Raw genomic sequence first — 27,126 nt, forward strand, 5'->3', positions numbered from 1 at the left:
TATAGAGACTCTCATATCCTCTCACATACCCATATAGACACCCTTATACACATTCACATAGCCATCCAAAAACTCTCACACCCTCTAACATAGCCATACATAGACTTTTTCAACCTCTTACATAGCCATACAGTGTCACAACCATTCATATACAGAGACTCTCACATACTCGGACATATCAATGTAGAGACTCTTACACCCTCTCACATACCACTTCATAGTCTGTCAGACTCTCCCCTACCTATACAGTGTTGCAATTATTCACATACCTATACAGATACTTTCACACTCTCTCCCATATCTATACAGATACTCTTATACCACGTACTTGCCCATACAGAGACGCTAATTCCTTCTCTTAATATGTTCTATTGTTTCGTATATAAACTAGGTACTTAGTGAATTAATAATTACATGAGTTAATCTTGAGCTTAATGTATTGTTCATTACTTTTCCAGATATACAGTTTTGAAAAAGAAGATCTACAATGCCTGACAAAACGCAAACAAAGAAAGAAATGGAGGAAACAGTATTTTCAACCTCAAAGTGAGATGGACAAACAAAGTAAGGTGTTGAACGTGCGGAGAAAAAACAGAGAAGCTGGTAAGAGCACAAAGCAGTTTCTCAGAAAAATATGTCTTAAAATGCAAATTGAGCATACAGTTATCTAAAAATGAAATTGGCAGATCAAGTGGAAAAAAGGAAGGAGTATGTATTTCACAAAGTAGGAAATGTTCTAATAAATCACAGACTTTGTCATGGAGACAGAAACAGTTTAAGGAGTTTAGAGCTAAAAATGTTCGCACTAGGGTAATACAAAATTTTCTGAAAAAGGATGAAGAAATATAGGAGAAGTGATGCATTTAAGCAAAAGCAGCATATTGAGAGTGTTGTTCAGAAAAACATTGTGTTGAAAAGGAAAGTATTTATATTAATATTGAACAGAACGGGGACACTAGACAAAACAGGGTTGTATATGAAGAAAAGAAGCGCTAGAAAAAGGTTTATTTATAGAACAAATGTTTGCAAAATTATTAGAGGTGAATGGTAGCACACGTCTAGAACAGAACCTTATTTCAACGAGGAAAGCTTTTTCCAAGAGAATACCCTAGTTTATGCTGTTGATTTAACTGGTCGTTGCTATGAAGCAAATAACTGTACTGTTCCAAAAGAGGAGATGGTTCGTAGGAATGTAGAGGAAGTGATAGCTGAAGAGGTGCAATGAAGGTGTACCCAGACCCCAGTATATACATGAAATTGTAGTAGTATTTGTAGTATTCATCAGGAATCAGTTGGTTTATTACAAAATTTCATACATGACTTTCCATGCAGAAGTCTGAAAAAGAAATTTTTAATTTTGCCAGGATTAGATCCATGCAAAGTTAGGTAATATAATAATTTAGAGGGGGATGCCCTGGAATGTCTTTCAAGGAAAGTTTGTAGAAGCATGTTTCATCATTTCAGGATGTTAGCTGTTCACCATGCCAAAATACGTACTTTGGTTAGAAGACTTTACTTTGTAAAACACCTGCTTCATGTTTAGGAGAGATGAATAGAAGTTTATTGTATACGACATTAGCAGAGGTAGAGAAAGTTTGTTAAGTTATTCAGTTTTGGTTGTTTGGTCCAGAAAAATAGTTTGGGGAAAATAAAGAGTTGGTAGCTAGAGGTCTAAAGGAACAAAATACAGAAATTACAACTGAAAGCTTTGCTCAAGATTTTGTAAAGTTTAACACAGTTTCCTCAGAAAAAAACAATTGTTTTTGTATTTGTTGTCGACACTCACTACAAAATGCAAACTCGTATTGTAGTTGTGTACTTTAAAGTTGAAAAAGAGAACAATGATAAGTGGCAAGAATTTGGTTCATATGTATTAGTTGAAGAAAGATTTGATTTATTCACAGAACAGATTACCTGTAGGTACTGCTGTAACAAGTTTGAGAATAATAAAATACCAACTTGAGATATACATAACAAGTTAGACTTGGTATCCATTCCACAAGAGCTCAACACGTTGATTGTTTATAATTCAATTCTTGTAAAACACATACATCCTTTTCAAGCAATAGTTTGGATGGGGCCAAAGACTGGGAAATTACCTCCAGAGAGGACTATAAGGAAGAGTTGTGTATTTATCTTTAGATTTTAAGAAGAATTTTGAAACTGTATGAGTAGATAGAGAGATAGAAGAACAATTTATCATTTTAGTAAATGGAGTTCCAACAAAGAATAGAAAAATCTGGCAAGACTTAGTGGATATTAATAAAGTTAAACAAGCATTAGGAATGCATTAGGGCTCGGTTTTGTTTGAGTTTGAGATAATGGCATTGTAAATGGCAATGTGTTTTAGGCATGTGTTTTGGAGTGGAAGCATGTGGTGTGTGTTGGAAATATGTGTGTTGGATTGGAATGTTATCAATGGTGGCATGCTGCACTTTAACGCATTATCTTTAAAAGGTAAAGTGCAGCATAGTGCGATAGGTACAATAATAATTGGTGGATGCGTTATCAATTGGTGTGTGCATTGATGGGTGTTGGATGTGTGTGCCTGTAGGAATTGTGCAGTGATGGCTGTTGGTGTGTGTGTTTGGTGGAAGCGTGTAGTGGTGGCTTGAGGTGTGTATGACTGGTGGTAGCGTGCAGTAAGAGCTGTTACTGAGTGTGGCTGTCAAGCGTACAGAGCTGGATGGTAATGCGTGTGGTTGGTGAAAGGGTGCACTGACAGCTGTTGATGATTGTGCCAATTGAAAGAGTGGCTGGTGCACTGTCAGCTGTTGGTGTGTGTGTGTGTGTTTGGTGAAAGTTGCACTGACATTGTTTGTTGTGTGCGTGGGTGTTTAGTGGCACTGATGCATGGTCGTGTTTGTTTTTGGTGAAAGCGTACATTGATGGTTGTTGGTGTTTGTGCCTAGTGAAAGCATTCATTGACGGCTGGGGGTGTGTTGTTGTGTGTGTTGTTTTGTGTGTAGTGGTGAGTGTGTGGTGGTGAGTCTGTGGGGGTGAGCCTGGGGGGGTGAGTGTGTGGTGGTGAGTGTGTTGTGGTGAGTGGTGACGAGTGTGTGGTGTTGAGAGAGTGAGGTGTGTGTGGTTTGTGTGTGTGTTATGTGTGTGTGGTGTATGTGTGTGTGGTGTGTGTATGGTATGTGTGTGTGGTATGTGTGTGTGGTGTATGTGTGTGTGTTGTTTTCTGCACACTCACACACTGCCCCTACACATTCACACACTGCTCACCCGCACACTCCCAATGTCACCCTGCATAGTCCCACACTGTTTATCCTGCACACTCATTCTGCACACTCACACAATGTACACTCTGCACCCTTACACACTGTCTCTGCAGTCACTCTGCACTCACTGTCACTCTGCACTCACTGTCAATGTGCACTCACTCTGCACTCACTGTCACTCTGCACTCACTTTGCACTCACTGTCACTCTACACTCACTTTGCACTCACTGTCACTCTCGCACTCACTCTGCACTCACTGTCACTCTGCACTCACTGTCACTCTGCACTCACTGTCACTCTGCACTCAGTCTGCACTCACTGTCACTCTGCACTCAGTCTGCACTCACTCTGCACTCACTGTCACTCTGCACTCACTCTGCATTCACTGTCACTCTGCACTCACTGTCACTTGCACTCACTGTCACTCTGCACTCACTGTCATTCTGCACTCACTGTCATTCTGCACTCACTTTGCACTCACTGTCAATCTCGCACTCACTCTGCACTCACTGTTGCTCTCACACTCACTCTGCACACACTCACTCTGCACACACTCACTCTGCACTTACTGTAACTCTGCACTCATTCTGCACTCACTGTCACTCTGCACTCACTCTGCACTCACTGTCAGTCTGCACTCACTCTGCACTCACTGTCACTCTACACTCACTCTGCACTCACTGTCACTCTACATGCACTCTGCACTCTCTGTCACTCTCGCACTCACTCTGCACTCACTGTCACTCTGCACTCACTTTGCACTCACTGTCTCTGCACTCATTCTGCACTCACTCTACAGTCACTGTCACTCTGCACTCACTCTGCACTAACTGTCACTCTGCACTCACTCTGCACTCACTGTCACTCTGCACTCACTCTGCACTCACTGTCACTCTGCACTCACTCTGCACTCACTGTCACTCGCACTCACTCTGCACTCACTGTCACTCTCGCACTCACTGTGCACTCACTGTCACTCTTGCACTCACTCTGCACTCACTGTCACTCTCGCACTCACTCTGCACTCACAGTAACTCTCGCACTCACTCTGCACTCACTACACACTGTTCACCCTGCACACTCACACTGTTTACCCTGCACACTCACACACTGCAGTCACTGTGACCAGTGCCTAGGTGTGCGCGCAGTGCCGGTGTGTGTGAGGAGCCTGTGTGTGTATGTGGTGCCTGTGTGTGTGAACAGTGCCTGTGTGTGTGAACAGTGTCTGTGTGTGTGAACAGTGTCTGTGTGTGTGAGCAGTGTCTGTGTGTGAACAGTGCCTGTGTGTGAGAAGTGCCTGTGTGTGTGAGAAGTGCCTGTGTGTGTGAGAAGTGCCTGCGTGTGTGAAAAGTGCCTGTGTGTGTGAGCAGTGTATGTGTTTGTGAGCAGTGTCTGTGTGCATAAACAGTGCCTGTGCGTGAACAGTGCCTGTGTGTGAACAGTGCACGTGTGTGGACAGTGCCTGTGTGTGAACAGTGCCTGTGTGTGATCAGTGCGCCTGTGTGTGTGCGCAGTGCCGGTGTGTGTATGTAGTGCCTGTGTGTGTGAACAGTGCCTATGGGTGCGCGCAGTGCCGGTGTGTGTGAGCAGCCTGTGTGTGTATGTACTGCCTGTGTGTGTGAACAGTGCCTATGTGTCCGCACAGTGCCGGTGTCTGTGTGTGTGAACAGTGTCTGTGTGTGTGAGCAGTGTCTGTGTGCAAGCAGTGTCTGTGTGTGAACAGTGCCTGTGTGTTAGAAGTGCCTGTGTGTGTGAGAAGTGCCTGTGTGTGTGAGAAGTGCCTGTGTTGTGAGCAGTGTCTGTATGCGTAAACAGTGCCTGTGTGTGAACAGTGCCTATGTGTGAACAGTGCCTGTGTGTGGACAGTGCCTGTGTGTGAACAGTGCCTGTGTGTGATCAGTGCGCCTGTGTGTGTGCGCAGTGCCGGTGTGTGTATGTAGTGCCTGTGTATGTGAACAGTGCCTATGTGTGCGCACAGTGCCGGTGTCTGTGTGTGTGAACAGTGTCTGTGTGTGTGAGCAGTGTCTGTGTGCGAGCAGTGTCTGTGTGTGAACAGTGCCTGTGTGTGAGAAGTGCCTGTGTGTGTGAGAAGTACCTGTGTGTGTGAGAAGTGCCTGTGTGTGTGAGAAGTGCCTGTGTGTGTGAGCAGTGTCCGTGTGTCCCTGCACCTAAAATCAACCTACTTCTCATGAGGCCCAAGGTTAGACAGCGCCCCCTCCTCGCCGCCTCAGGACTGCTCTCCCTCCCGCCATGCCCGGCCGGGCACCAAGGGTGGCGGCCCTCCTGCTGCCCAGGTAGACGGAGATTCTGTGGTCTTTGGTGAGTACACGCGTTCATTCTTTTATTTGTAAAAGGTTCCCAGATTGAGGGTCCGCAGCGCCGAACATTTGGGAAAGCTGCTTCTATGAGCTGGGCAAGGCGCTGTGTTGGTAAACACTGGAGTAATGTGGGCGTTCTTGGATTGAGCAGTGGTTGGTTATCAGAAAGGCTCTCGGAGACAAAGGCGGACAAGAATGTGTTACAAGGGGGTGGGGAGATAGAGTAAATACAACGGCAATGTCCGCCCGAAAAACAGAAAAAATAGCAGAGTAAATACATAACCCCTTATTTCACGAAACTGATTTGTAATTTAACCCCTTGGCGTGTGTGCTGCATAATTAAACTTAAGGAAAATTTTCGAAACATTATAGTAAAAGAAAATCAATATGATCCAATGCAGGAAGTAACAAAGCGCCTCGAAGAACCACATCAAGCGCGGAGTACACGCGTTCATTCTTTTATTTGTAAAACGTTCCCAGATTGAGGGTCCGCAGCACCGAACATTTGGGAAAGCTGCTTCTATGAGCTGGGGAAGGCGCTGTGTTGGTAAACACTGGAGTAATGTGGGCGTTCTTGGATTGAGCAGTGGTTGGTTATCAGAAAGGCTCTCGGAGACAAAGGCGGACAAGAATGTGTTACAAGGGGGGGGGATAGAGTAAATACAACGGCAATGTCCGCCCGAAAAACAGAAAAAATAGACGAGTAAATACATAACCCATTATTTCACGAAACTGATTTGTAATTTAACCCCTTGGCGTGTGTGCTGCGTAATTAAACTTAAGGAAAATGTTCGAAACATTATAGTAAAAGAAAATCAATATGATCCAATGCAGGAAGTAACAAAGCGCCTCGAAGAACCACATCAAGCGCGGAGTACACGTGTTCATTCTTTTATTTGTAAAACGTTCCCAGATTGAGGGTCCGCAGCGCCGAACATTTGGGAAAGCTGCTTCTATGAGCTGGGCAAGGCGCTGTGTTGGTAAACACTGGAGTAATGTGGGCATTCTTGGATTGAGCAGTGGTTGGTTATCAGAAAGGCTCTCGGAGACAAAGGCGGACAAGAATGTGTTACAAGGGGGGGAGAGATAGAGTAAATACAACGGCAATGTCCGCCCGAAAAACAGAAAAAATAGCAGAGTAAATACATAACCCATTACTTCACGAAACTGATTTGTAATTTAACCCCTTGGCGTGTGTGCTGCGTAATTAAACTTAAGGAAAATTTTCGAAACATTATAGTAAAAGAAAATCAATATGATCCAATGCAGGAAGTAACAAAGCGCCTCGAAGAACCACATCAAGCGCGGAGTACACTCGTTCATTCTTTTATTTGTAAAACGTTCCCAGATTGAGGGTCCGCAGCGCCGAACATTTGGGAAAGCTGCTTCTATGAGCTGGGCAAGGCGCTGTGTTGGTAAACACTGAAGTAATGTGGGTGTTCTTGGATTGAGCAGTGGTTGGTTATCAGAAAGGCTCTCGGAGACAAAGGCGGACAAGAATGTGTTACAAGGGAGGGGAGATAGAGTAAATACAACGGCAATGTCCGCCCGAAAAACTGAAAAAATAGCAGAGTAAATACATAACCCATTATTTCACGAAACTGATTTGTAATTTAACCCCTTGGCGTGTGTGCTGCATAATTAAACTTAAGGAAAATTTTCGAAACATTATAGTAAAAGAAAATCAATATGATCCAATGCAGGAAGTAACAAAGCGCCTCGAAGAACCACATCAAGCGCGGAGTACACGCGTTCATTCTTTTATTTGTAAAACGTTCCCAGATTGAGGGTCCGCAGCACCGAACATTTGGGAAAGCTGCTTCTATGAGCTGGGGAAGGCGCTGTGTTGGTAAACACTGGAGTAATGTGGGCGTTCTTGGATTGAGCAGTGGTTGGTTATCAGAAAGGCTCTCGGAGACAAAGGCGGACAAGAATGTGTTACAAGGGGGGGGGGATAGAGTAAATACAACGGCAATGTCCGCCCGAAAAACAGAAAAAATAGCCGAGTAAATACATAACCCATTATTTCACGAAACTGATTTGTAATTTAACCCCTTGGCGTGTGTGCTGCGTAATTAAACTTAAGGAAAATGTTCGAAACATTATAGTAAAAGAAAATCAATATGATCCAATGCAGGAAGTAACAAAGCGCCTCGAAGAACCACATCAAGCGCGGAGTACACGTGTTCATTCTTTTATTTGTAAAACGTTCCCAGATTGATGGTCCGCAGCGCTGAACATTTGGGAAAGCTGCTTCTATGAGCTGGGCAAGGCGCTGTGTTGGTAAACACTGGAGTAATGTGGGCATTCTTGGATTGAGCAGTGGTTGGTTATCAGAAAGGCTCTCGGAGACAAAGGCGGACAAGAATGTGTTACAAGGGGGGGAGAGATAGAGTAAATACAACGGCAATGTCCGCCCGAAAAACAGAAAAAATAGCAGAGTAAATACATAACCCATTACTTCACGAAACTGATTTGTAATTTAACCCCTTGGCGTGTGTGCTGCGTAATTAAACTTAAGGAAAATTTTCGAAACATTATAGTAAAAGAAAATCAATATGATCCAATGCAGGAAGTAACAAAGCGCCTCGAAGAACCACATCAAGCGCTAAACTGTTGGTCTTTAGGTACCTCATCCTATTCCAAACCAAAACGAGGGCAAAATGTGCTTGTGTGAGCGCGCCCACCAAACTCACTGCAGCCTGGTGAACGCGCCCACAACATCTGGGTTCAATTACCGCGGCACCCTGACAGCTCCTAATTGACAATTTATTGCTCTCCCCTGCGCGTAACCGCACAGAATATGGAGGAAGTGCACAAAGTGAAATCCATATGGCCTATTGCGTGAAGGCTACTAGAAACACAGCACTGTGAGGACCAATTAGCATGCAGATGCCAAAATAAACTACGGAAAAATCTCGCGCAGTGAGGAATTTTTACTTCACTATTCTGAGCCCCGTAACAATACGGCTCTGAGCTCCGCCCCACTTCTGACGAAGTGGTGACGTAGGCCGAGCCCTACAAAGCAACATTATATCTTTTTGAAATTAATATTTATTATAGAAATGTTGATGTTGCTGAAAATCAAATTTGCATACAAGATGATACATTGATGAAAAAGTGGATTGATCTAGATCAGAAGAAATTGATGAACAATATAGCATCCACCCTCTGCATTCTAAAGAAGTCACAGGGGAGAGGAGTTGGCCCAACGGCTAGGGTGGTCGACATCGAATCTGGGGAACTGGGTTTGAGTCTCAGCAATGACGCTGAACATCCTGTGATTCTGGGCAAATCACTTAATATCCCCGTGCCTAACAAAAATGAATGTGTCCTCAAGTATCGCAACTGGTGCTATGTGAGGCGCTCTGATACCCAATATCTTTGAGTTAAGTTTGTGCTGTATAAAACTCTGTAAAATAAAAATTAAATATATAAATTGTAAAAAAAATGGTGATTCTATTTAATTGTTTCAAATGAAGCAAGCCAAATTAAGGGGCAGATTAGGATACCGGTTTTTCCGTATCCTCCGGGCCGGCGGAAGCCACCGCCGGCCCGGAGGATACGGAAAAACCGCAGCGGACCCACCAAAGACCCACCGCCACATTAGGATGGCTGGTGGGTCCAGGTTTACGTCCCCAGCTTTTCTGCCGCGGTTGGCTTACAACCGCGGCGGGAAAGCCCTAATATGGTGGCGGTGTCTCTCATACACCACCAGCCATATTAGGATGCCCAAAAAGAAATGCTTTTCCACGGCGGGTTTTCCGCAGTGGAAAAGCATACGGAGCTTCACTGCGGGGCCCGTTGCGGGCCCCCTGGGTGAAGGGGGGTGGGGGGTGCACATGGGGGGTACCTATGGTACTCCCCTGCATTTGTATGCAGTAATCGGCAGGCACCGCGCAGTGCCTGCCGCTTTCTGCATACAAATGCAATGTATGCATTTTTAACATTGCGGCGGGTGCAGCTTAAAGCTGCACCCGCCGCAATGTTAAACATAGAGGATGTGACCGACTGGGTGGTGGTCACATCCTAATTGGACAGGAGGGTACTCCGCAGGCCATGCGGAGGTTCCCTCCTCCTCGATGGTCGCGGACGGACTCAAGTCCGTCCGCGATCATAATGAGCCCCTAAGTCCCTTAAGTGTCTGGGGGAAAAGCTTAGAGGTTCATTGTTTTCCCCAACGGTTTCCCACTGGAATAGCTGGGCACTACGATGACTACCCTGGGGGAGCCCGTGTTTACCTCTGGTGCTTGCTGTGATCTTTGCCCCATTGTTGCTGTGGACTGCTGCCGGACTTTGTTTTGGGACGTGGAGGGGGCCGCTGCATCGCCCGGGTGCCGCCGAGTGCCACCATTGCCCTCATGCCACCAGGGGACTACATCCCCCAGCATCCCACGTGGCAATTACGCCACACATCATGCTGGTGAGCACCAGGAGCCGCTCATAAGGGGGCCAGGTCTTCCGCAGCGCGGGACGGGCGCGGGCATGCCCGGGCCACACCCGGGCCAAGGTCGGGCCCGTCTGTGCCCGTCAGGGGCCGGATAAGGGTGGGCCTCTCTCTTGGTTTTCTCTAGATACAATCTGCGGAGTAATATCCTGTGATAAGGATCATTGTATCTGTTGAGTTGTTTGCCTGCAGAAGCGCACTTGTATAATCCCATTATGTGGAAATAGAAACACACTTAAGGGGCTTTTTTTCTTACTGTCCCTTCTAAATATAATGTGGGGGTCTACTCAAAGCAGGGCTTTAGGCACTGTGTCGATATCTGGACTGTTATCTTACAGTAGGTGTAGGGGGGTTTATCTTGGGTGTGCACCATGGGGAGAAGGAAGACGCAGGCATGTCAAGAGGGGGTGAGGGTTGCCACGAGGGCCAATGTCACAACTATGGATGACTTTCTGATAAGAGCTGCCTCTGTCCTCGATAGGGAAATTGAACTAGTGAATAGGCGTCTTTCTAGATCTCCCTCAAAAAGGCCTATTCTCTTTCACGGGGGGGTCATCAATCCACCAAGGGAAATCACTACTGAATCCCTGAGTATTCTCTCATCCCCTGGGTTGAGTAATACCTCTCAGCTTACGGGGAGAACCCGTGCCAGACGGGTTCTCCCCGTCTGGCACCTCTTAGAGTACTTTCTCCCTCTGTGATTATTGCGAATAAGGAGAGTGGTGCCTCTGCCCCCATGTTAGGGACTGATGGGTCCAGTGGTATCTAGGATCATGTGCCCCTGGAAGCGCCCGGTAATGCTGGCCCTTTACAAAATCTTAGGGGGGCCCCTAGGTCCAGTGGAAGTGTAAAAAGGAAGTCTAAGCCAATAGGCAGGCAGGCCAGAAAAATTAGACTAAATGTACCCCCTAAATCGGTCCCCAAAATTAAGGTGGCCGCTCCACCAATGGATAACACAGTTAATCAGGACATGTTGGAAGCCTTTAAATCTACCATGAGTTGCATGTTGGATGATAGGTTGAGTCCCATTTTAGACAAACTAAATCGTATAGAGAAAATTCTGGAAGAACAAAACAAACTTTTAGAGTCCTCCCATACTTCCAAATTAGTGTCCTCAAATTTGAATACAACTATTATGGCGCCAAGTTCTATTTCTCTACCCGTGGAAGTAGCAGAATGTTGGCCTCCCAATAGTGCCCAACACTGTAGTGTAAATGTGGTTGCTAACGACCTAGGAGGGCTGGTTGGCAGTACAAGTGTAAGACCGGTATCCATTGGGGACCCACCCATAACTGGACAGGGACAGACTCCACATAGATTAGGAAGAGCCTTGTCTGATCCTCAGGGATCCCCCATTTCTGATACCCAGAACCTAGCAGTTATTGATCTCCCTCCCCAATCCACGCCCCTGGTAGTAATCTTGCAAACTTTCCGCCACTTCCCCAAGGATCGCAGGAAACTTTTTCTCAACTCAGAAATAAGGTAACTTATTGGTTATCAAGTAATACCTCCATGGGCCCAATGGTGGAACATAACATCATTATGGTGCGCCGTGCGGGGTGGATAGGGAGCTCTAGGAAACCTGAAAGGGGTGACTTCATCATTGTGAAGTTCTACAGCAGTCTCCTTGTGGATAGAATCCTCCGGGATGTTCATCTTAACTCCACTTACAGGGACTATGGTATAAAAGCTCTCCCCCTGGGTTTTTTTCTACAAGGCCGACCCTAGAAACCGATTGAATCCAAACTTGATCTACAATGGGCAGACTCGAAGACCCTCCGAGGTGTTGGGGGCGGGTCACTCTCAACTCCTCGGGGGTGTATTGCGACCAGCTGGGCACCAGCCGGCAACCCGGCTAGAGCTCTCGAACAGATTTTTAGCCCTCTCAAGGCTGGATGAGTGTGATTGACTGCATTTGAATCCTGAGGCAGTAAGAGACTTAACTCAACAGCAGGAGTCTCTTTGCCCAATTACTCGAGATGTTGTGTCCTGTGGCTTGGAGCAGTCAGGGTTGTCTAGACCCCAGCAGCAGGTGTCCTTACCGGCTGCAGCCCAAGGAAAGCAGCTCAGCCTGGATACTTACAATGTCCTGTCGTGGAACATTGCAGGTCTGGCAGGGAAAATTCAGGATCCTTAGTGGGTGCAGTTCATCAGGCAGTTTTCTGTGATTTGTTTCCAGGAGACTTGGCTGGTGGACTGTAACCTATCCTTGGAGGGATATAAAGCCTTTTTTGTCCCGGCATCCCCATCAGTGCATGGAAGAGGTAGTGGTGGTCTGGCCATATTTATAGCGTTGGCAGTGTCCTGTAAGATCCAGCAACTCCCTTTTGTTAATAAAGATGTTCAGGCTATCATCCTGAAAAGAGGAAAGGCTAGCCTGGGAATCATTAATTTTATCACGTTACACCTGCCCAGGGGGAGTGTAAAATTGCCCAGCTAAGTAGTCTCATAAGGAAGTCATGTGGTTCTGTTGGTGGTTCTGTTGCTAACTGCCTCATGGTAATGAGAGGTTTTAACATCCACCCCTGTGGTGACCCGCCATCGACTTGTATGAGAGAGCTGGGGTGTGCAAGGATGCGGGGCTTTCACTGTGAACATTTTGCTCAGGGGGATGCCCTTAGTAATTTGCTCAACCTATTCGATTTGTTTCCCTCAATGGCCTTCTCTGCTTCGCTTAGCAAACAGCTTGTACCCTCGTTTAAGGGTTGGTATAAGGGATCTTTTATTGATCATATCTTGATCTCTGCTGGTTTACAGAGCAACCTATGTGGCTTCACAATTATGGACAGTGCATTCAGTGATCATAATCCCATCTGCGTACATCTTGGGGGGGCCTGTTGACAAGCCAGGATAGGGTGTTGGTGCCAGGCAGGATGAGGTCTACGGATGGAAGGCAGCGCAGAAAGTGGTCTCAGGTTCCCCGGACTTATTTTACAGCGAGGTGGAAGTTAAATGCGCATCTGAGATTGCATCCTGCGTGTCTCCGGGCACCCGTCCTGGGGGTGTCCTTAAGGCCTTTGATGGTATTATCTCTAAGGTAGGGATTCTGTTAAGTGCCCCTTCTCATAGATCACTGCCCTCTGAACCCAGATGGTTTGACGCCCCCTGCTCTAAAGCTGCGAGACACTTAAAGGAAGCCTTAAAAACTATCCCGAGAGACCAATCTTTGATCAGTGCCCAATGTCTCATATATAAGCGGGCACTCACTTCTAGGAAGGGCGAGTTGAAGGAGGAAACCTGGAGAGAACTATTGGAGCCCAGTACCCTAGCAAGTAGCTCTAGGTTCTGGGGCATTATTTATCGTGCCCTATTCGAGAAGGCAAGGGACGGAGACATTGACACAAATATAACCGAGGATGAATGGGTGGCACATTTTACATCTATTTTTAAAGGTGTGATGGTACCTGAACAACCCCGAGCTAGGGCTAACACGCATGTCCCAATAATATTTGAGCAGAAAGAGGTGGAGATGGGCATCATAGGGTTGTCGTCCAATAAGGCTCCAGGCCCGGATGTTATCCCTCCGGACCTTTTTAAATCAAACCCACCTTTTTGGGCTCCGGTCCTGGTGGCCGTGCTCAATGCAGCGGCCAGGGTTGGTTGCCCGGACTCCTGGGGCACCTCAACAATTGTACCGGTTTTCAAGAAGGGCGACCATAATAGCACTTTGTGCTACAGACCGATCTCCCTTCTTGAGTCCTTGGTCAAGGTTGTAGGTGGGGTAATTCTGAAAAGATTAGCTTCCTGGGCGGAGGAGAATGTGATTGTTGCGGACATTCAATATGGGTTTCGCCCAGGGCATTCCACTCTATCTCAATACCTTAATTTATATTTGATCCTGGGGAAGTATACAATCACCCGCCAAGGTACGCTCTACATGGCCTTCATGGATCTTTACGCCGCTTTTGATTGTGTCAATCGGGGGAAACTGTGGCAATGCATGAGGGCCATGGGGGTGGAGGACAACTTGGTTTGCTTCCTTGAGGATATGCATAGGGACACCAAGGCTAACATCAGATATGCCGAGGATCTCCGTTTTTCAAGGGATTTTAATATTGAGAGGGGTGTACGGCAGGGATTACATTTTGGCCCCATTTTTATTTAATCTATATATTAACGACCTACACAAGACCCTGGTAAAAACAGGGGCAGACTTTCCTTATGTGGGTCGTCGGGATTTGCCTGTCCTGCTTTATGCGGACAATGCTTTCCTCATTGCCAGGACACCAAGGGGCCTGCAGACCCTGCTTGACACCTTTCGGAGCTTCATGGAAGACCGTGACCTAGCAATTAATATTTCTAAATCTTACATCATGCAGGTCGGGATTCTCCCAAAGAAGCAGTATCCCTTCAAAGTGGGCAATGAAAAGGTGCCCCTGACAGTGACATTTTTCCTATCTGGGTGACATATTGGACTACAACCTGAATTGGGAGCCCCTTATCAAGAGTACCAAGGGGGAGGTTACAAGGGCGAACACAGCAATCTTCAACTTTGCCACGAAAATGGGTAAGTTCCCTCTGTCGGCAATGTTGAAGATATACCAGTCAAAAAGTGTCGCCATCGCAAGTTATGGAAGTGAAATAGGGGGTTATGCAGAAAGTGATGCCCTACAGGTGGTGGAGAAATTTTTTTTTAAACGTATCTTTGGAGTGCCAAGGGGTACCTCTAACCTGATGGTTCACGAAGAAGTGGGGTTGCCTTTTATCTGCGACATCCTGGCTATGCACCCCTTGCTGTTCTGGCTCAATTGTTGGCTGAACAAAGATTTAGGGGCAGATGTATCATCCGTTTTTTTTGTCGCAAACGCTGCGATTCGCAAAAAAGCAGCGTTTGCGACAAAAAAAACGGCATTTGGAATGTATCATGCAAAAAGCCTCGCAATATTAAGGAATCATAAATTTAGCGATTCCTTAATATTGCGAGGCTTTTAAGAAATGGCAAATTGCGATTTCTTATTTGAAATGTATTAAGCATTTCAGTGTTGCGATTTTTGACTAAGAATTCGCAAATTACCACCAACTTGTAGTTGGTGGTAATTGGCGTATTCTTTTCAAAATGCACTTTTTTAAAATTCTAAAGGTGCCATATGACGCTCATACATGCCCTTAGGGCATGTATGTGCGCCATTTGTGCACACATGTCAAATTCAGGGGTGCAGCAGGGTGTCCTTAAGACACCCTTGCACCCTTGAAATTATTCTCAATTTGCGATTAGCAAATTGCTAATCACAAATTGAGAATAATTTCACATTCATTCCTATGGGCCTCCTGGCCCATAGTAATGAATGGGAAATTATTCCTTAATTGCGATTAGCAATTTGCTAAGCGCAATTAAGGAATTTTTAGAAATCGCAAAAAAATTGCGAATTTCTACATACATACCATTTTGCACTTCTCAAATAGCGTTTCCTTAAAAATCGCTATTTGAGAATCGCAACATGGTATCTTGATACATCTGCCCCTTAGTTCTTAACCACCAGATTTTAAAGGATATTTTAAGCCTCGACTTCATGCTTCGCATTCCATGGGTAAAATACATCAAGGTTTGTTTTGAAGAGCTGGGGCGGCCGGACCTTTTTTTAAAACCTGATCTTATTAATGTAGAGGATGTGGGTTTTGTCAAGAAGACCTTTATAAAATTAAAAAAGCTTGATAGAGATCACATTGCATTGGGAAACCATACAGTTCGTAAATTTGTTATGCTCAAAACTATTCCCTCTACGTGCCTACCGCTTATCAGCACTCACCGACCCCTGTAACAAAAGAGACAGACATTATTCTATTCATCCCCGAATTCAAATCCAGAGGAAGAGTGGACACCTTAAACATGGGTAACATACTAAGACTCATCCACTCATCCCACTCCCCTCCTAGAAGAAAGTAATAAAGATGACCCACAAAGAGTGAAATTGATTCTAAAAGGAGCACATAGTTACTCCCCAGGACCGAATAATAACTTAATACACTTGACAACCCAACAACCAGACCGAAACTGGGCAAACATACGGCGGACAATAACCGCAGGTGACACAAAGTGACAAAGGGCATCAAACCAGTCACCTATAAAAGCTGATACCTCAAACATTAAAATATGTGTTTGGAAAATAAACGGTCTGACCAGTAAACTGGACGACCCAGAAACATCAAACTATCTAAAATCATTTGACCTGATCTTACTCCAAGAAACCTGGGAAGAGAAAGAGTTATGACTACAAGGATACACAACTCAAATCCACCCAGCCACTAGATGTTCATCCTATGGTCGCAGCTCAGGAGGGCTGGCATCACTCGCCTCAATACTAACAATAGGAACAATGGAAGAGATAAAGGTAAAAATTACTCCCCCAAGTGCCATACAGGCAATAGCAAACGATTGTAAACAACCAGGTAGCCCAAAAACTACACATAATAGACATATACCTACGACCCAAGCATAGATTAAAAAGGGGTAGAGAACTGGTCACCAAGGTGGCAAGACTGATGAAAGAAAAGGAAATGGAGAACTTACTCCTGGTAGGCGATTTTAACCTTCAACTGGCTTGGCAGTTCGGGCTGGACTGTTCCCATGAGGCACAGGGTCAGACTGATTTGCATATGGCCATGTCTGAACTGGGGTGGTGTGGAGTGCAAAAAAACGATGGATTTAGGCCCAGATCTCTGTACTGGGTGGGGTGAATGTATGACATTGTTCTGCATTCTGTCCATCACCTGTGGTTTTTGCAGACGTCAGTTCTTAGACACAGTTCTTATTTTTTCCGCGCCAGCAAGCGCAGATCTGGAAAAAGCAGTAACCCTAGTTATTTTTTGACTAACTTTTTTGATCGCTTTTGATCGTTTCTCGAAGTCTTTCGACTCCGAACGGTGCCGTAGGGATGTACGGCTTTAAGCACTGCGATGATTGCGACCGCCTGATGTCGGTCACGGATCCTCACCGCGTATGTTTATCTTGTCTAGGCGTCGACCACGACGACAAGGCCTGCTCCGACTGCCGGGGCCTCTCTTCGAAAGCCAGGCGGGAGCGGTCCCGCGGGCGACTCGAACTCCGGCAGTCGGTTCCGCGCCGCGAGAGGTCTCGGTCCCATGGGAGGTCGAGGGACAGGTCGCGGGCTCGGAGCCACCACAGCTCCGAGAGTAGGCCGCACTCCTCCGGGTCGAAGTCGTCGTCAGGTAAGAGGCACAAGAAGTCCAAGCGGCGTCATCGCTCTTCGGACTCCCCCCGACGCTCGCGCGATGCGGCCGGGGGTTCGGGAGACACCACCCATGCAGCTCCGTCGGAGTCGTGGGCGCCGCGTCCAGCCCCATACCCTACGGTCCCTGGGCTTAACGCGTCGCAAGAGGAGATCGAGCGCTTCCTCATGGCCATGAGGAACCTCTCTCCTCCGTCGGGCTCCGCGGCGCCTTCGGGCCCAGCGGACCCGTCTGGGACCCCTAGCGGGGCGGGGGGTTCGGCCCCGACGCCGACGACGCCTTCGGGCCTGACGCCGCAAGTCCCCGTTATCCCGACGCCGCCGGCGCCTTCGGGCCCGGCGCCGAGGGGTTCAGTTGTTCCGGCGCCGCGGGCGCCGCGGGCGCCTTCGGGCCCGGCTCCACAAGACGCCGCTGGACCTCCTTCGGGATCTGGTTCGTCGCCGGTTGACCTTACGACCTCCCCGGCGTCGGACCCTCAGGTGTCGCCTCCGGCGCCGTCCTCGGGCGGCGCCGTCCCCGGTTCCACCTTCGTTCCTGTTCAGATGTCGGAACGGCCCCGATGGGCGCTGCTACAGACGTCGTTTGGGGAGTTTCACTTCTATGAACAGGCCCCATTAGTTGAGAACCCTGAGTTTCAGGAGATGGGTGATGAAGAGAACTGGGAGGGGTCTGAGGACCCTCTGACCAGAGAGTGTCAGTCTCATGAGGACTGGGCAGGAGACCTTGGGGAGGCCAGTGGCCTGGACACCTCTCCAGACACTGGTTTTGTCTCCCCTCCTACCGTGGCTTCGGAGGAGGGGGCAACCTACAGTGTGGTGCTGATGAGGGCTGCCAAGGCCTTGGGCCTTGAGCTCCCCGTCGCGGCCGTGAGGACTAATCTTCTCACTGAGGTCCTTAAACCACAGTCAAGCTCGGCCGAGCCTCTGCTGCCCTTTAATGAGGCCTTGACCGACGTTCTTCTGGGCACTTGGTCCAAGCCCGCTACGGGTTCGACCGTAGATAGGAACGTGGCCAGACGCCACCGCCCAGCCCCGGGCGACCCTTGTTTCCTGTCCACCCACCCCACCCCCGAGAGCCTGGTCATCCAGGCCTCCAATTCCCAGACCGTTTTGTGGCCTTTGTCATCCCATGAGCGGTTTTTATTGGTCAGGTTTCGTTTGGATTATTTTCACTTGCTTTTAGCTGTACCAAAGGGGAGCTGTAGAGGACAGGTGTTAGCATCCTGTGGCTGCGACGGAGTGTCTCCACAGGATTTGCTGCACTTTATGTTTTTTTTGTAATTTTTACAATGTTCCTCGCAGATAGTTTTTAATCCCACTTTTAAAGAAGTTGAATTATACTCAGGTCCGCCCTGCCCTATTTTACCTACAACTGTTGAAACCAGAATGTGTACCATTTGTAGTAGGTTTCTTGAAGTCTGCATTGAGATCCAGAATCTGTATGGAGAACCAACAGACCCCTAAATGGCACAACATTTTTTTATTTCCTGCCTTGTCACTGTACCTTCGGATAATGCTTGCTTGTTTCCCCGTTATCCTCCTTAGCTTGTGCTATATGTATATATATAAACCCAATTGTATTTTATCGGATTAACTACTACTTTGTATGTTATGAACTGTATTTTTAAACTGTTTTATGGTGCTGTGCAACTTTTATGGTTTTATCTGTAAAGCCGAATAAAGTATTTTGACTTGACTTGACTTGACTACCCTGTACAGATACCAACAGCCACTCAACACTATTATTCTCAGAGGATCCAAGATTTCCTGAGTTCATTCCATCCATATATATTTAATCTTCTGTTTGAGAATGATTTGTCTCAACTTTCTTATGCTGTGAATCATGTATTGAAAACAGGAGCAAATCTTCAAAATTTGTCTGCAAGGGAATTTGTTGATAACGTTTAAGAAAAAGATGAAAACTTGGAATATAACTTAAGGAATTTTATGGCATGCCAATGGGGAACAAATGAATACTAGTATTGTTGTTTTGGAGAACTCAAATGCATGTTGAGAAACCTAGGAGCACCTGCTTGGTTTCTTACACTGTGGGACTGTTTACGATGTTGTTCGGAAAGGCTCCGAATGGGATTCGGTATCTCAGAATCCAATTCGGAACCCTTGTTTCTGACCAAATCGTATACATTTCCCAATGACAGATTACTATACCCAGAAAGCGTATGGGGGGTCCGATTCGGTTCCGAAAGGCATTTGGACAGGCCGAGTCTTTTGGAGCCGAATTGTACAGCTCTATGTACATGGTTTCGGAACGATAGTTTACAATGCTCGATTCAGACAGCCATTCCGATTCAGTTTGCCCAACACGAAATGGCTGTCGGAATCTGACTATGGGGGCAGGTAGCAGGCCCCCTTCACCCGGGGCCTTCCGAATGTGGTGCCTGCCACAGGGTGCAGGGTTTTTCCTGATCACTCCTTTTTTCAATGGGAGCCTGTGTTCTCGTTCGTAACACAGGGTTTTTCCTGACCACTTCTTTTTTCAATGGGAGCCTGTGTTCTCGTTCGTAACACAGGCTCCCACTGAAGTCAATGTGAGACAGACCGAACAATGTTGGGAAGCACCTTAATCGGTCGTTCGGACTCGCAGGACCCAATTCGTTAGGAAACTATTCCGAGACTGATTCGTTTGGAACATTTTCCGAACAACATCGGAATCGGCCCTTAGTTGTGGGAATATGCATGGCATGATCTGCTTGAATTTTTGAGAGGGGAAATTCAATTATTGAGGACATTTATCTAAAGACAGCAAGAGAACGTTGCTCTTTGGATCCTGCTAATGTTTGCAAATAATTTAACCCCATATTCCAGGCCAAGACGTCTTTCATCTGCAACAAAAGTAATCATCTTTTTGGTGAAGTAACTGATTTTTGTTGGCGTAAGGAGTACCAAGCAAGAGGTGCTCTTCATATTCACATGCTGATATGGGTAAAAAATGCTCCAAAATGTGGAACAGAGCGTTATGAGTGTGTGCTCTCTTTCATAGAACAGTATATGACTTATGTCATTCCAAAAGTCACTACTGACAAAAGACTGAGACAACAGGTTTCAGACAGAAAGATGTGGGAAATAGTGCCGTAGAACATACACATCTAAAGGAACATTTTACACAAGATGTCGTTTTGGATTCCCATGACCTGCTATTTCACAAGGAAGAGTGAGCAGCTTTTGTCTGCAGTAAGACTTACATTAACACAGAAGTTACGAAAAACACATGCAATCTGAGAAGAACAGAGGCAACGAAATGCATTAATGATCACAACGCAGTCGTTCTGAAAATGTGGAATGAAAATATGGGCATACAGTTTGTTGCAGACAACTCTATTGCGAATAGGTGACGTTACAACGCGATGATTTACATCGCAGTACGTTACATCGCAGTTCTTACAACGCAACTCGTTACGACGACTTGGGCTAGAGGGCGCTGGACTTAGGAATAGTATGATTTACTATTTCAACTCCAGCCTATGTAACAGTAGGGAAGGTGTTGGAATAGTAAATCCTACTATTCCTTAGTGTATAGCGCCATCCAGTACTTGCGTTGTAATGACCGTGATGTAAATGTATCGCAGTGTAACGACCGCGTTGTAAAGGTCGTTCGCCCTCTATTGCTGTTGCTTGATATGTTACTTCATTCATTACAAAATGGGAGAAGAGTGAAATGAAAGTGATGTGGCAAGAGATTAGTGCAGAAAAGAGTTCAACAAAAAGGTTATACAGCTTCGGTTTAAAACTGTTGTTGCACAGGGAGATTGGTTCTTATGAATGCTCGGAAAGGTTGAGCTCAGCAAGTTTATACTCTAAGTCAAGAGGAATAGTTTGGGTAATCCTTCCTCACCTCCATCATCTGCAATGCATCAAATAGTGCTAGGAGTATTTTTAATATCTTGAACAGTCTTACCAGTCCTGACTGTTCTAAGAATGAGATAGTTCCCTCTCAAGATCTCTGCGAAAAGTTGGCTAGTTTCTTCCAAGAAAAGATGCAACTGATTATTAATGATCTTGAGGGTGATCAGCCGGCCGCACCCAGGAGTCGCTACTGGGGAGGAGTTGAAGGGTATGTATAATGGCATAATGTAGCAACACTCTGACATCTTATCCGAGTTTAGACCACTCTCAACGGAGGATTTTAATCGCATAGCACATGGCATTACATCTGGCTCCATCTTGGATCCAGTGCCACATAAGATCTGGAAGGAGTATGAGGAGGATCTCCTCCCTACCCTTCGGCTGATGAGCGGAATAGTGCCCAGTCAATGGCAACAAGCGTTAGTGTCCCCGCTATTGAAGAAGCCGTCTCTAGATCTGGAATGTTCGAAAAATTATAGGCCTATCTCCCTTCTGCCCTTTCCTCCTAAAATTGTGGAACGCGCTGTTGCCATTGCACTCTCCGAGCACCTTGAACAACATAACTGGCTGGAAGAGGCCCAGTTTGGTTCCGACCGGCACATGGGACGGAGACGGCCCTGGTGACTGTCATGGATGAGCTTCGAAGGCGAACAGACGGGGGTCAGGCAGTTGCATTGATTCTGCTTGACCTGTCTGCCACCTTTGATACGGTAAATCATGGGACTCTGCTGGAGAGACTTACCGAGGCTGGAGTGAGAGACTGTGCTTTACGCTGGTTTCACTCCTTCCTGCACGATAGACAACAGGCAGTATCTCTCCCTCCCTTTCAATCTGCTTTTTCTAGTGTGCAGTTTGACGTGCCTCAAGGATCGGCAAATAGCCCCATTCTTTTTAACATTTACTTAAAGCCTCTGATTGCGGTCATAAAATCTTACGACATCGACACGGTGAATTACGCTGATGATACTCAGATGATCCTCTCCTTTGAGGGAGAGGGTTCAACGTCTGTAGAGGCCTTCCATGACTGCCTGCAGGATACGGCTCGATGGCTTCGGGCCAACTCCCTTCAATTCAACGCAGGCAAGACTGAGGTGATTGTGTGTACTGCGAATAATATCCCCAGCCCTCTTCCTGATAACTTTTGGCCTCCAGGCTTTTCTAACACTGTGCAGCCAATAAAAAATGCTCGTAATCTGGGCATTATGTTTGACTGCAAGCTTTCCATGGAAGCCCAGGTTACAACAACTACAGCCACCTGTTTCGCTATCATCAGGTCCCTTCGCAAAATGTTTCCTCTTTTACCTTGACAGGCACGTGCCACAGTGGCGAGGTGCACAATTCTCAGTAGGCTTGACTACTGTAATGCCCTCCTCCTAGACTCCTCCAATTTTCTCCTGGATAGGCTACAAATGATTCAATCAGTGGCTGCAAAGCTGGTGTTAGGTCTGTCTAGAAGGTCCTCTGCCTCTGCGGCCCTAGCCAAACTCCATTGGCTCCCCGTGAGACAGAGAGTGCACTTCAAATCGCTCTGTATGGTTTTTAAAGCCCTTCATGGGGGTGGACCATTGATCCTGCGGAAAAAATTTGACTGGTACACTCCATCGAGATTGCTTCGCTCGTCCTCGGCCAGACTGGTGAAGGTGCCAAGCTTTAAGAAAGTCAGGTCAGGAGGTAGATGCTTTGGAGTGGCAGCAGCCAGATTGTGGAACAAACTTCCCTGGGAAATTAGACAAATTAGAGAACTTCTCCCGTTTAGAAGACGTGTCAAAACCTGGCCGTTTCCCTAAGTTCTAGACAGCCCCCCCAGCCCGACTCACCCTACTTCCAGCCGCTCAGCGCCAGGATAACTGCACGGTGACAGTTGCGCTTAACAAGTTGAATAAATAAAAACTAAAATAAATAAGTTTAGGCCTTGCAAGTACACGAAACAGAGCATTAAAGTATTTTCTGGAAATTCAGTATCTAGCAGAGTTTGACCCAGAAAGTACTGACATTGTAAAAACAAACATACTACCCAAGAAGAAGTGTACACTTGGAAAACGTGCCTATATGAAATTCTTCAATACCACAGATACATCATTAATGTAAAAGAAAACAGAAGGCAAATTTGCTGTTCTCGAATGTGATGGTTGTTTAATAAAACATGCAAAAGGTAATCTCATTAACCACTGGAAACTTAGTTGCCAAACTCAAGAGAAAAGATAACTTTTCAATTTGGCACTTCTTCAACTTTTTAAACCTTGGCTTGCAGAATCTGAATTACTTGAATGCTATGATTGCTATGAAGATTCATGTAATGCGGTAAAATAAAGTGTTCAGTCCTCCACAATTATGTGAAAATGTTAAGTGATGAGATTCAATAAGAAGAAGCAATTGCTGCAGAGGTAGCTAGGGAAAGTTCTTAAAGCAGTCAAAATACTACACAACTTAGTCAAGATACTCTTAGCACACATATTATTCCAACCCTAACTGCAATCGCAATGAATGAGGTGGAAACTGCAATGGAACAAGCTAGACAGGAAACTTAAGAACAACTGAACAACAAACAGAAAGACATTTATAGAGAAGTAAAAGAAAAAAATTGAACATGAATTTCTCCACCACAACAAAAATGCAGTTGCACTTCCTTTAACCCCTTCGACGCTCATGACGAGCTCAGCTCGTCATGAGGTACACCTCTCGTACGCTCATGACGAGCTGAGCTCGTCATGAACCGCGGGTTTTTTAAAAGTGCCGCTCACAGTGGGAAAATGAGCCGCACGGATGGTGTTAAACAAATTCTTTTATATATTAATGGTCAAGCTGGGCCTGGAAAAAGCTTCTTAATTAAAGTGCGGCCCCTCCTATTGATGCAAAAGGACAACGTAATTAATTTGAAAACCCATGAGAGCCCTAATCTAGATAACAAACGTTGACGATTGACATATTCCGAAAGGCACTTTAGCGCAGATATTGCATTTAAAGATTATTGAAACTGAGCTAGAACAGGCGAAGAGGCACACTGTTGTGAAATGAAGGAAGCAGAAAGATGCCCTTTAAGGTACAGAAGTACAGAGAAGCACAGAGCAGAGTAGCATACTTCCTCATCAGCAGTGTGTCCCACAGTGCACTTCCAGTGATACTCAAGGAGTGTAACAGAGCTATCCATTGAAAAACGTAATGCTTCCAAAAAATTCATTTTTAGGTCTTGCCTAGACAGTGCATGCGCTGTCGCAAGACCTATAGGAAACACAAATATGTAGGGTAATTTCTCCTGTTGATTGCCATTGGTTGATTCTGGCATTGGTCTTCTTATCTGGCTTATGGTTGGCTTATGGTCCGATACGTCACTTCCATTTTGCCTCTGTTTTGCAGGAAGCAGCATCGACCAACTACAGTTTAGTTCCACTGCTGGCTGTTATCTATTCATTTAGGGACTACTTGTTTTCTTGCTGCTCCAGAAGTTTGCACATTGCTGCCGCTGGCACATCTGCCAGCTTCCTGCCCTCACCCGATGTCTTGCTCCACCGCTCTGTACCCGGGACCGACGCTTTGCCACTCCCTGCGCTACTCCCAGACAGCCGCCTCAAATGCTTGTATGTTGTGGGGTTGATAAATTAGCGCAATAAGTAAACAACACGTTGCCATTCATATCGGCTTGAACATCAAACCTGTGATTTCGTGCGTACCCGAAGCGCTCGCAACCCTCTTGTCCGCCAGGGTGCAGTACCATGATGACCTGGACTTCCATCTCGTTGGCGCAGCCATCTTGCTCAGCTCTCCAGGTCCCTCCATCCCAGCGGGATCCTCGCACCAGATTTACTTTGTGATGTTGGGAAATGCTTGCCCTGGCCATGACCTGTACCAGGGCCAGCTGGGTCCGCTCGACCACCTTCTTCTGACTGGATCTTGGCTCCACCAGAACTCTTTGTCCAATACATTTGCGCCCTGGTAGTGGTATCACTGCTTTGCCCACGAACACCGGTGGGGGACACAGTAGCAGCCCCCCCATCCTTCTCAGGGTCGGTCGTGCTTCCTCCATGCCTGGGGGCAATCAAATTGCCTGGTGGGCAATCCACTTGCAAAAACCGCTGCAGGCACACCTGCAGAGGCTGAGCAGCAGAGGTCCATTGTGAACAGCTTGATCCCCCCCTTGAGTGATCGATGCCAGGGGGTGCGGCCCCACTGATTCCAAAAGCGCACTCGATTACAAATTCTGAGGGGGCGACTGAATCCCTTTAATCCAACAATTACTGACTTATATTGGCATAATTGTAGCGCCCGAAATTAAAGAAATCGACACTCTCAGAGAAACATGTACCCTTCAATAACTGTTTCACAAGTTCTTGAACTCTAGAAATTCCCTTTAGCTCAGCAATGCCACAATGGAAAGTGCTCTTGCCACTGTATGCTCCTACGTTACATGGGCGGCCCTCTGGCAACCACATTGTGTAGTTCCTTCTTGTACCTCCCAAAGTCCCCGAGCACAGACCACGTTGCACTGCCCATGTTCAAGTACACAATTTTATATCTGCATTAACCCCTACCGCGCTACCGCGTTTTCCCGCTGTGCGCTAAAATTTAAAAAATGGCTTGTTTATGACAAAGCCAGCTCGTCATCCGCGCAGCGCAGGTAACGTTGATGACGAGCTGGCTTTGTCATCGGCACCGAAGGGGTTAAAGTGGCTTTCCAGCAGTGGTTGGCAGTGCTGAGTGGACATAATGTGTATGAGCCACTAATTGGTGGACTGCGGTTTCTGATGCTTGTGGATGGGTGTTGCAGTAACAATGCATACAGTGGATGCGGCGAGGCTGACATACCGTTGAATTAACGCTGTCAAATACTACACATCGCTGGATATATGGTAAACAGAAGGTTACAAACATGGGGAGGCCCCCAAATGTTAGACTTGCCTCCTATCTCTGAATCCATTAAAGTGAGCCCTTAATATTTGATTGCAGCTCAATGCTCGTCCTCATGTATCGGAGGCTATCCCACTTCCGCTCCATAACTTCCCTCCATATCTCCTTCACTCTCGCACTCTTTAAAATGTCTTGGTTCTAGCTATGTTGAGTAATGAATTCATCAAATTACAATGCAGTGTGTTTAAGTATGCTCAGTTCACCTGAAATGCAATGTAGTATCGATATTAGTCTTAATATACAACTGTAGCTACCATATTAACCACCCATTTAATTTACAGAAATTTAAATTCACGTGATTTTGTTTGCAGCTCCAGTTAACGTTTTCTTTAATGTAATATAATTTGAGACATTGTCATGTTTTCCAATTGTTTAATTTAATTTAAACCTGGATTTCATGAGTACAAAGGCAGGAACAGCCCTCCATCCTTCCGAGGTTGGTATATTGCGTATCATAAAATGGTTAGTTATAAGATCTGCTATTTAACACTTAGAGATAACAGATGTGCAGCATGATGTGCTGTGTGAATATAAATATATTTTTAAAATATTCTCTGTGTGTTGTATGAATCAATAGATTTCAGTGAATCAACAAAAACAATATAAGTACAAAAAAGATCTTTGGACTGACAAACCAAAAAACAAGTTTTTTTAACTTAAAGTCTGTATAGCAAGAAAACATTACATTAAATCAGAGGAAATGTCAGCCAGAGAGGTGTGTCATGCTCATACAAATCAATGAGCAGGGCGTTAACTCCTTGTACATATGGCCCTATGTTTTTAAAGATTTAGCGCGAGAAGTCTGCTCAGGAAAGACGAATGCGCAGGCAATGAGCGTTTGTAGCACACATTATTTAAAATGGCTATTCTTTAACACAGACAATTTATTGTGGCCTTCATCAGATACCAAACAAGCTACAAAGTCATAACAGAAGGATATATTACTAGACCCATTCCTTAATAAGCATTGGCAAAGTCAATAGGTCTCGCCTTTGTGACCTATTGACTTTGCCAATGGATTCTAAACATGGGGCAAAGAATCCCCGATCCTGTGCAAGGTGGCTAAAGTTAAACAAGCATTTGTAATGCTAAAGATCTTGCATTGTCGAAACTTTCACCTATTGGTTTTGAAAATGACAATGCCTTTTATTTATGTGGACTTGGTACTCATAGTCGTTGT

At 45.9% G+C, this 27,126-nt stretch overlaps 1 protein-coding gene across 4 annotated transcripts in view; it reads left to right on the forward strand.

Annotated features, from left to right (window-relative positions):
* Nucleotides 1–27,126, forward strand: part of BMP7 (bone morphogenetic protein 7) — a 1,264,568-nt gene that overhangs the window by 467,652 nt on the left and 769,790 nt on the right. For all 4 annotated transcript variants that reach the window (XM_078651993.1, XM_078651994.1, XM_078651995.1 and 1 more), the window contains one exon: nucleotides 459–603. In XM_078651993.1, coding sequence (XP_078508119.1) covers nucleotides 459–603 — 145 coding nt within the window. The remainder of the gene's footprint in view (nucleotides 1–458; nucleotides 604–27,126) is intronic.

The sequence above is a fragment of the Lissotriton helveticus genome, chromosome 7, assembly GCF_964261635.1.
Source record: "Lissotriton helveticus chromosome 7, aLisHel1.1, whole genome shotgun sequence".
NCBI lineage: Eukaryota > Metazoa > Chordata > Amphibia > Caudata > Salamandridae > Lissotriton > Lissotriton helveticus.